Below are 11,707 nucleotides of genomic sequence, written 5' to 3'. Positions count from 1 at the left end.
GGTCAGCGAAGTCAAACGATTGTGTGTTTTAAAGGTGTGAAAACAGATTGTATTGATTTGTTTATCTGATAAATAAATACATATATTTATGAATGGATGTATTAATAAATAAATAACACTGTTTATCCCATACATACCATAGCCATTAATAAGATTTATCGCCCTTTCGAACAATTCTATTTTAATTATATCAAAAGTTGTCATGTGTCAGTTATGTCACATGAATTCCATGGAAGGTTTTGCAGTTTTAGTATCTGTTCTCCAATGGTTATGTGGATCATTGAGGGGAATTTGCATCCATGTAAATCTCATTGTACTGTGCACAATGACAATAAAGCAAATCTAATCTTACCCATTTGATGTTTTATACTTCAGGGTTTAAAAACACCTTAAAAAAATGAAGAAAACTTGTTTATGTAAACTTGTTGACAGAAGCTAAGAGCAGCTTTCTCAAGTAGGATTTCATTAATTCTATTATTTGAACCAATTTTACTTTCTATAGTCTATTGTCATGTTAGTATCTGCTGTGATCCTTTTAAAAGACAAGAAAAGACACAAGACAAAGAAGAACCCATGGTCTCAGTATTGGTCACAGCTGAAATGTTTTTTTTTCCTGGTTTATTTTATAGCCATAAAAACAAAGGAAAAAGACAAAAAGAATAAATACAAAATATACTAGACCTATTCAAGATATTTATTAATAAACTGATTGGAAAATTAAAAAAAAAAAACTAAAGAAGATGATAATATCTTCTTCATACACACACGACACACTGAATCCATTGACTGTAATGATTGTCAAATAAGAATGTAATTATTTTGATGTGTATTTTTTTTATCTGTTGTTTTATCTGATTGTCTGTTCTTCGGATATTACGTAAATCTGTTCTTCATTCTTTGTGATTTGTACTTTAAGCATGACAAAAGCTAAATTACAATAACCATTTTTGATGGTTATTTCAAAGGTTATAACAGATTATCTGTTTTATTAGACATTTCCAAATTGAAACTGGATGAGGCCCAAAAAAATAAAGTGTTTATATTGATTTGACCAATATGTTATGTTTTTTTTTTAACTTGTCCTGTCCAACAGCTGGGCAGACAGATGAGAGCTGAAGGCCTCTTGTGTTGGATAAATTTTATTTTAACAACAGGGGTTATTAATCTTCAGACAAACCAGAGGTATGTCTGAATAAAACTGAATAAATATGTTATGTTTCTTGTCTCCTGGTCATGATGAAAATATGAAGATAGGAGACGGTTGTTTATTCAGAAGGTAGGTGGTGGAAGTTACAAAACTGTAAAACAGTCCACTTCTATTTCATAAAACCAAAATTAGTGATATGTTTATATAATATATAAGAATTTGTTCTCAACTGATATTCCTGGTAAAATGCAGGTTAAAATTAAATGGGTAAATGTTTGTAAATTAAAGGAAAAGAAATGTGAAGTATTGTTTTTTTTCTAGGAATTTCTAATATTTTCTTCAGGAGAATTATTTTTCCCTTTATTTCCACACAAACAAAACTCAGATTAATGGTGTATTCCTATTGTCCTATTGGTGTATTGTCCCACGGATCACATTGTGATATGAGAAAATGTTCTTAAAATGAAACTCCAACATCAAACAAGATTTGACTTAAGAAAAAAATTCATAGTTTCTGACATAAGTTTTGGATCCTTGTTGATCCTTTCCTGCCGTGTGAATCACGTTGATGATTAGGAAATTAAAGACAAAGAAATAAAGAGCAAAGTTTAAATGGTGACACGTGACAATGTGTGATATGAAGCTGAAGAGGAGGGTGGAAGTCCACATGACGCTCTGAGTTCACAAACTTTATTGAGGAGAGCTCAGCTGTGATCACCGTTTTCTCTCAAGTTTGTTGATCCAGATCAGCAGAATTATTCAGTCAGGGTCAGGCAGAAAAAAATAATCAAATCATCAACACTTACAGCATCACAAATGGAAAACAGACACTACAGTCAGTCAATCCTTTGAACTATGGTCACTGGGTTGCTAGAGTTCTGCCCTGATACTGTTGGGAGAAGGCGGGGTAAACCATGGACAGTTTACTGATCCATTGCAGTGTGACAAAGACTGACAACAGCACACATTCACACCTAAGGGGAAATCTAGAGACAGAAAGGGCATTTTTGCAACATTCATATATATCAAGTTATTATGTTTTGCTTTCTTTAAAACTTTTTCTTTTGTCCAGAAGATAAAAAACGTCCAAGACATAAACCTCAACTGGAAGTATTGATCGATTGATTTGAAAAATGAAAGAAATCATGGATTGTAAAAAGCCATTTCAGAACTAGTTCCTTTTACAAACACAACAACAAATGATAACAGATGAATAATCAAATATTAAATTAGACTCATGATTTTCTCTTTGTGTTTTTTTTCTGTGTATTATTCAAGAAACTTTGCAGAAGTGATCCATAGCATATCATTCTTTCTTATCTTTGTTTTATTCATAATATTTCAGGTATGTTAAGATTTGTTTCAGCTTTCAAACGAGTGAGCAGACTTTTATAAAAGCTTTTCTGTCTAAATATCTCCAGCTGCTGCACCTGTCACTGTGTTTTTGTTCAGACCTGTCAGAAAGACAAAGTTCATCTCTGAGCTAAAAAGTCTTTCACTTTCACTTACGAGGAAAGGTAAGAGGTTTACGAAAGCCTGGACATTTTCTTAGATTTAGGAGTGAAAAGTGATTTAATACTAATATCTACTTAAAGTTTTGGCAGAAACTTAAAGTTTATTTCATAAAGTTTTCTTGAGTATAAGTATAGAAAGTATACTAGAGCATGTATGTGTAGCTTGGAAAGTATAGCCTGACTCAGTGCTTCTACAAACTAAATTGGGACATTTTACGTTTACAATGTATAGATAGTAAGTTATATAAAAAGGAAAAAATTTTTTTGACACTTTTAGTATAAACTATGTAACTTGATGTTTTTAAAAACGGAACAAAATGCAACAAAAAACACAAGTTATATCTGTTACAATGTCTGTTGTTATGTGGCTCTATATTAGTTTATAATTTTAAAGAAACATGTCGTTTGACTTTAAATGATTGTTTCAAATCTTTTCGTCTTATTTTGAAGGAAGAAGAAAAAAAATGGCGACAAACAGAAAACTTAAAGCAGATGACAATCCAGCAGGTTCTCTGTCTAACGCTGAACTTTCGGTAAGTTAAAGACAAATTACTGCTATTCTAGTTTCACTAGCATTTATTTTTTGCCTGAACACTATTATCCGTGTTTAATATTTCATTTTTGTTATTGTTGTTACGAAGTTTTATAATTCATGGACGAAAGAGCGACATCTAGAGACACATGGAAAAACTGCCGTTTCTGACTAAAAATGGTTTCAGTGATGATTTTGAAATTGTAAAAAGTGTACGTCTACAATTAAAAACAATAACGTAAAATTCAAAAATTACAGTCATAAGTCTATTGCACCTTTTTTCTTTTTCTAACTTTATGTTTACCAGGGCAAAGCAGAAGATGAAGCTCCAATAACTCTGGTGTTAAAGTGGTCCAAACAACCTAGAAAACCTGGACAATATCTGGAGACATCTCTACAATCTTGGTTCAACACTGGAAAAAAAGGCTTAAACTGTTCAGTAATCAAGATCCTTAAAGGCAAAAATGCTCTGATAAAGATTGAACCCTTTCCAGGTGCAGTTAGCCTCTATTTTAATGTTCATATCCTTTTACTGGAATCCTACAGGATTGTCTTAATTTTTTATTTTACATATTTTCTACTTTTTAAGATTCTGAGATTCTTCAGAATTTATCCGGTGAAAGTCTGACTCTTAAAGACGCTACAACAGTTACTGTGGAGTCAGTCCTTCTGGGATCACCAAAGCTGGACACTCAGACAGCAGATGTAGCTTCCATGTCTTCTACTCCCTCTACATCTGATGTATGTTATGAAATATACATATACACTATGAATGTTGATTCTAGGAATGTCATTTTCAAAAGTCTTTTTACTGTGTTTCTATGAAGTTTAAGCTGTTTCAAGAATAAAACAGTGACATCTATTAAGTAATGGGAAATCTGCTGTATCAGATTTAAACTCTGATTTCAGATTTATTATTAAAAGTGAAAATGAGAATTCTAGTTAACTTATCATTTTTTAACTCAATGTTTTCTAGCAAAATACAGAGAAAGATGAACCACCAATAACTCTGATTTTAAAGTGGTCCAAACAACCTGGAGCACAGCAGGAATATCTAGAGAAATCTCTACAATCTTGGTTCATCAAAGAAAGAACAGGCTTAAGATGCTCAGTAGTTAAGATTCTTGAGGACAAGAATGCTCTGATAAAGATTAAACCCTCTCCAGGTGCAGTATATCTCTATTTTTCACATTACAATCATTTTAGTTGAATCCTGAATGATTATTTCTATCGTTACCTTGGTTTTACAAAAATAATAATTATAAAAAAAAATGTCCAGGGACTCTACTTCTTTTCTTTAATTTATTTAACAAAATTTTGTTACATTACTTTTGCAGTCTTGAAAATATTACAGAAATTATGTGGCGAAAATCTGACGCTTCAAAACGATACAACAGTCACTGTAGAGTCAGTCGTTCTGGGATCTTCAAAGCTGGACACTCAAGCAGATGAAGAATTCATGACTCCTACTCCCTCCACACCTGATGTATGTTCTGAAATATTACGCACACACAAATATAATGTAGTTTCTGTTTCAATCAAGTAAAATGAATGTCAATTTTTTATGTACTAATGTACTTTTATGTAGGTTTCAGAACAGAAGAGAAGCCAGAATCACTCAGATTCTGCAGCAAGAAGCTCTTCTGAAAAGCAAATAAGGCAGAATCAGGAAGAGGCTGTTCCTGTCCCAGTGGGTTTCTTCTGGTATCTGAGCCAAGTCTATAAGGAGGAAATCAAGCGCATAGAAAAAGAGAATGGATGTGAAATGGAAGTAAATTTAAACGTTACATTTAAAGCCAAACAAAAAGATGGAAGTCAACAGAATGCTCTCTCTGGATTCACAAACCTCATCCAAAATCACTTTAATGAGTCCAGAGAGTCAGTCATTCCTGTCCAGAATGTAAGACCAGAGCAGTGCAGTGAGGCGTTCAAACTCATCCAGAAAAACGAGAAAAAAGTTCTGCTCACTTTGACTCCTAAAGAAATAACTGTACGTGGACCAGACAGCGCACAGTTAAAGAGTGTTCTAGAAAGAAATGCCCCTGATGAAAAACCTGATCTGCTCCATGATGACCCCCCCCTTAAGATGACCATCAAAGATCCTCTGGCTGATTCAGGGATGAAGATGGAGGAGAGGACCTGGAAGGCATTAGATGTGGATGGTAAAATAACACAGATCAAAGAAAAGTTTGATGTGGACTTTCAAGAGGTCAGGAGGGATGGAGGTAAAGTTCAGGTGAAAGCCTCTTATAAGGGTCCTGAAGGAAACCCCTTCATGGAGAGTAATGCTGTCAGAGCTCTCCTTCGTCTGTACCAGAAAAGTGTCACATCACCTTTGAACTTCACGCCGAGTCATGGAGCCTCTGGTTTCAGGGACTGGACAAAGATGCATGAAGATGAGTCAGAAAAGAGACCTGTCCCTGAAGGAGGGGCCACAGGAGGAGACAGCACAGAGGAAAACTGTCCGATCTGTTTGTCTCCGTTCACGGATAAGGAAAGTCTGAACTGCAAACATGAATTTTACAAGCTATGACTGCAGAAAGCAGAGAAGAACTATGGACCCATCTGTCCTGTCTACAGAAAAGTCTTTGGCATCATAAAAAGGAGATCAGGCGCATGGAAACATGACGTGGGACAACTTCAACATATAAATTGCAACTGAAAAGATTTATTTTAAATCTTCATGGAGTGTAAAAGAAACTATTTCAGTGCAACTATGTTTTTGAATAATAATGATGATAGCTGAAGGTTTGATGTAAAATAACATTCATCAGGATTTTCTCCTTGTGTTCTCTATTTTTTTGTATAAAAAGAGTTACAGAAACTGAAAAACTCACTTTGTTTAAACCTTCAAATTAAATTTAATCAAGAAAATAACACTTCAGTTTGGATGAATACTTTTTATTCCATATTATAGGAAAAAAATGCTAACCAGGACAGTCATTTTCTCGTACAGACACATCTGCCAGACAACACAATGATTGGTAACTGGGTCTTAAAGCCCCGGACTTGTGTTATTGTGTCCTTACCCTCTTTTTTTCTTTTTTTCTCTAGAGGTACAATTATCTCTTCAGAAACATTTACAGCAAGGTTTGTTTAAAAACTTTTCTCTGAGCACAGAAAGTTATTTTTACCTGCAAGGGGCAGTTTGTGCACGAATATCTATAGTTTCCTCTGTTTGTGGAACAAAATTTGCAGTATTTCTGACTGTTTTTTCTCATGTGATTCTGTTTTAGTGTGCAAGCACCTGTTTGCTTTGTGTTTGTGTGACACAGATAACAAACGCACATTTTAAAGAAACAAAATAACGCAGCACTTTACAGTAATAATTTTGACATACAAATGATATTTTTGTGTTGTGAAAAATTTCTCAGGGGCTAAACGGTGTGTTTGTGTTTAACTTTGCTTTAGGGAAAATAGTCTAACATGCATATTTGTCATAATTATGTTATGAAATGTCTGATTAATAGCAATAAAAGCTTCTTAGCAGTAGGGATACGCTTCAAAAACGGTTCAGTTTTAAAAATAAGCTCTAATGACTGAGTCTGTGAATTGTTGGAACATCATTCTTCTTGTTCTTCTTACTGCCTTTTACGCCTTGATACGCTTAGGGCAGCAACGAAATCTTTCCACTTCTGACGGTCGCGGGCCAGGGTGATGATGGTTCCCCAGGTGTGTCCAAATTCCTTCAGCTCGGTTTCTACTGTTCAGGGCCAGGTGATCTTCGGCCGTCCTTTTTTTCTTTTACCATACGGTGTCCAATGTAGTGCTGTCCTTATTATTGTGTGGTCTTCACTCCTGAGTACATGTCCAATCCATGTCCAGCGTCTTTTGAGGATAATTGATGACATGTCTTCTTGATTGCTGCGGAAGAATAGATCTTCATTGCAGATCTTTTGGGGCCAGAAAATTCTTAATATCCTCCTTAAATTTTTGGTGTGGAAGGTCGAAAGTTTGGTCAAGTCCTGCTGTGTCATTCTCCAGCACTCTGCTCCATACAGTAATACTGACAGAACACAGCTGCTGTAGAGCTTCAGTTTTGTCTTAGTGCTGTACTGTGATGTCTTCCAAATATTGTTCATTCTTATGAATGCAACCCTTGCTTTATTAATCCTGTTCTGTATGTCCTTGTTACTTCCACCTTCTGATGTGATGATGCTACCTAAATAAGTAAAGCTTTCAGTAAATGGTAAATTCTGATCATTGACCTTGATGGGGGGCTGTGCCGTAGTATTCAAGGTCAAAATCGCTGACTTGCTTTGGTTGATTTTGAGACCAACCTGGGATCCAAATCGGCTTAACCGGTCAGTCTTGTCTTGCATGTGTCGGTGAATATGAGAGATCAGTGCCAGATCGTCAGCAAAGTCGAGATCCTCAAGGGTGGAGAAGAGTGTCCATCAGTTGGTCCTGCTTCAGTCGTGCGCCTCATCACCCAGTCTATCACTACGTTGAAGAGGAGAGCTGACATCACACATCCTTGACGGACTCCAGTTTTCACTTCAAACCAGATGTCACCTCCTCCCACACAGCATCTATAGTTGTTATAGAAGCTTCTAATCAGTTTTATCATGTGGGTCGGTACTACATAAGCCCTCAAGATTCACCACAAGCTGTCTCTGTGCACACTGTCAAATGCTTTTTCAAAGTCTATGTAGAGGGATGGAGGGAACAGTGTCTGCTTCCGTGTCCTCTTTGCATGTTGATGAAGAAACGTAGAGCCACTTTCTCTTTTGTGCATAACAGGCACATTTATTCACATGAGAAAGACGTAGTACATGCTCCTCGGATCATGGAGTCTGCCATACACACCTGAACATTGCACATGCGCATCACTGTGAACAGGTTACCGTAAAGCACTTTGTATGAACACACACATAAACACTGGTTCTAACTTTACCATAACACATTGAGTAAGGGCGCACTTTAATCCTTACATCTTAACAGTCTATAAAGTTAACGAAGAGCTGCTGCTGCCATTCAGCACTCTGTTCTATTATGTTTCTCAGAGCAAAAATCTGTTCCGTGCATCTTCTCCCTTTTCTAAAACCGGCTTGTTCCTTCCTAAGTGTTGCATTCACAGCTTCCGATAACCTATTGATGATTATCTTGGCCATAATCTTACTGGGGATGGACAGAAGGGTGATACCGCGCCAGTTGTTACATTCGCTGAGTTCTTCTTGTATCGTAAACATATTTGTGTATTTTTCTTTCTTTCTGGGTGGCATTTTCTCACACAGTTCATCTGAATAAAGAAAATCTCCCAGCAGCTGTTGAAGCATAAACTGATGAGCTTGGACTTTTCCTTTATTGTGCCTTTGAGCAAAGTTTTCTTAATTATTACCTAAACCTCTTTCTTATCTTTGTATGAATAATAATATCTTTAAGTATTTTAACACTTTTTTTGAGCCACAGTTGACGGACAAATAATCTGATCTTTTGATTATTTTTATTTTTTTGCAGTCTTTTGTTTTTTCTTTTCCAAACAACAACCAACAACAACTAACTTCCTGTTAGTGGTCTAAATTAGAAATAAATCTGTATAAATATAAAAATTTACCATGACCACAATTGCATAAAAAGCTGTTATTAAACCATTTAGTAGGGCTGCAATAGTTCATTTGGCAATACTTGTATCGATTCAAAATGCTGCCATGACGATAATTGGTTGAATGCTGTAAAGCATTCAACCCTTTGTTTTCCTGTTTCTCTTTATTTATTATTCTTTACGCCTATCTTCCGCCGTTTTTCGCCGCTTAACTCCTTCTACAATTTTTAACCGATTGTAACCATTCAACTTTTAAAATGTTCAGCTTTTTCTGCTTATTTGTGCTATGACTTTTGGTTTTTCAAATCCTTTTACTTTTTAAGATATTCCCGGTTTTCCGGGAATTTTTGCTCCATTGAAATACATGGAGAATTTTTCGTGCAGAAGTTCACAGCTAAACTCCTTCTACAATTTTTCACCTATTTTAACCGTTCGACTATGGAAATGTTCAGCTCTTTCATCTTATTCTAGCTATGACATTTTGTTCTTCAAATCCTTGGACTTTTCCAGATATTCCCGGATATTCCCGGATTTTCCAATTATTTTGCTCCATTGACCACACCTTTGCTTTTTTAAACAATTGTAACTTTAACATTCTTTTGGCTAGAGACACCGTTCAAATATTGAAATATTCACAAGGCTTTGGACTTCAACATAAGGCTCAAAATTATTATGGGATGGCAACACCACCTACAGTTTGGCGGCCATTTTGTGCCAAAATGTGAGGCAATTTTAAACTTCTTCAAACTTTCACCTATTTTTACCATTCTACTATTACAATGTTCAACCCTTTCAGCTTATTCCATTCAGCTACGACTTTTAGTCTTTCAAATCTTTGAACTTTTCAAGATATTCCAAGATTTTCCAGGATTTTCCAAGATTTTTGCTTCATTTAAATACATGGAGAATCCTTGAAAACCTTTGTTGCTTTCAAGCATTATAACTTTAACATGCTTTCAGCTAGAGGCACCGTTCAAACATTGAAATGCTCACAAGGCTTTGGACTTCAACATACGTTTTGAAATTATTATGGGATGGCAACACTACCTACTGTTTGGTGGGCATTTTTTGACAAAATCTGAAGAAAATATTGCAATAAACTTCATCCATGGCTGGAACTGAACATATTGAAATTCACTGGATCTGGACATATAAGGAATGTGGGCGTGGTTAGCAAACAAAGTTCGTTGCTAAGGACGTCCAAAAGTTTACTTTTTCCGATTCATCTGAAACCGACGTTGATTTGTTCCTCATCTCCAGGCGACCCAAACATAAAATGGTTGCTATGGAGATAAAATCAATAGAAAAGCCGCCATTTTGAAAAGACTGGATTTTCTATCAACTTAGAACATGTAGCTTTGACCAATATGATACTCTCAAACAATGTGTTTTTTGGAGTCAGTTGATGATGCTGATTCCAATGCTAGCACTTTTGGCCATTTTAGCAACATCTTCAAATTTTCAAAAGTTCAGCCATTTTTTCAACAATTTCAGCTTTCATGCTTAACTCCTTCTACAAACTTTGACCTATTTTAGCCATTCTACTATTACAATGTTCAACTTTTTTAGCTTATTCCTGCTATGACTTTTTTTCTCAAATCTTTGAACTTTTAAATATATTCGAGGATTTTTGCTTCATTAAAATACATGGGAAATCTTATAGCTTAACTTCTTATACAGTTTTTTACCCACTTTGACCATTCTACGTTTAAAATGTTGAGCTCTTCCAGCTCTGTTCAGCCATTTCTTTAGCAAATTCAGCTTTCATTCAGCAATACAGCATTCAACCCTGCATTTTCTTCTGGAAATGCAGCCCCTTCTAGTTATTTAATAATTTCTGTGCGTCCTTTAGTGTCTGACTCTTGTTGTCCACTTCACCCTCCGACCGCTAGTTGGCAGCAGAGCACACGGAGCCTCTTTGAGCAGCTCTACTCTGCACAAAACAACAGGAAGACTGCAGCCAGAGGCAGCTTGTTCTGTTGTTATGAGACATGAACTACTTCGTTTTTTCTTGGAATGTATACCAAACAGAAACTCTGAGCCATGTTGCTGCCAGTAATATATAAAAACGTGGATTGTTGTGCTTTTTAGCGGCTCAGATAAATACGAGTGAAGCATGGCAGCGGCTAATGCGCTTAGGCTAAAATGCTATCGGTAAAGCGGGTTAAAGTTCTGCAGAACCTCCCACCAACAGATTCTAGTTTCGTGAACTGTTGGATCAAAGGGATGTGTACAACACTCTGAAAAAAGACAGACGTCGTCAGATCGTGGCGAGGAGCGTTACCAGTTACTTCTGAGAAGCGTGGCTGCAAACTGGTGCAGCTGTAAAACAAAGCCCCTTTTTTGTCACATTAAACTTAAAGCAACTTTCCTTAGTTCTGTCATGCTGCCTCATCATCACACTATGATTGTTTCTGGAAAAAATCAGTGTTCCCCCCCACCCTTTCCTTTATTTTTGAAGCACCATTCAGGCTCCTGAATCGTTTAAAAGCACTAGATTACTACATTAAGCAATGCTGAAAATAAACAGCATTTTTACCCCCCAAAAGAAACTTATTGGTTAAGGCTCATTCATTCTTTGTTTTTTCTTACATTGAAAAATATATATTTTTTGCAAATCAGACAATATTGACTGTTCCCTTTCTACATTTTAACGTACCAAAATAAAAACACTATGACTTGCTTTGGTAAACGCAACTTATATATGAGATACAATTGCAGTGCTTAACATTGTGATCATTGAATAAACTGAATTTCACCATTTTATTACAGTGGAAGACATTAAAAATCAGGTAGAGTTTTTTCAAAGTCATATTTAAAAAAAACAGAAAGGAACTATGTTTAGGTAAAATATCGGGATACGTATCGTATCGCCAGACTCTTTCTTGCCAATACACACCTCTACCATTTAGTAGAATCTCATTCTAGTCCTTTGCCCCCTGCAGTTACTGTGAGAGCACACATTTTTA

The 11,707-nt window shown here is 35.8% G+C and overlaps 1 protein-coding gene across 1 annotated transcript; it reads left to right on the top strand.

The window, feature by feature from the left end:
• The first annotated feature begins 2,643 nt into the window (after positions 1 to 2,643).
• dtex3lb.1 (deltex E3 ubiquitin ligase 3L b, tandem duplicate 1) lies at positions 2,644 to 6,070 on the top strand. Its single transcript, XM_011475492.4, has 7 exons — positions 2,644 to 2,664; positions 3,112 to 3,194; positions 3,501 to 3,687; positions 3,783 to 3,934; positions 4,170 to 4,359; positions 4,531 to 4,679; positions 4,782 to 6,070. The coding sequence occupies exons 2-7, from the start codon at positions 3,126 to 3,128 to the stop codon at positions 5,724 to 5,726; spliced, it is 1,692 nt and encodes a 563-aa protein (XP_011473794.4). The 5' UTR covers positions 2,644 to 2,664; positions 3,112 to 3,125; the 3' UTR covers positions 5,727 to 6,070.
• The last annotated feature ends 5,637 nt before the right edge of the window (positions 6,071 to 11,707 follow it).

The sequence above is a fragment of the Oryzias latipes genome, chromosome 5 (genome assembly GCF_053564925.1).
Source record: "Oryzias latipes strain Hd-rR chromosome 5, Olatipes_Hd-rR_3.1".
NCBI lineage: Eukaryota > Metazoa > Chordata > Actinopteri > Beloniformes > Adrianichthyidae > Oryzias > Oryzias latipes.
This window is presented reverse-complemented; position numbering and strand designations above follow the sequence as displayed.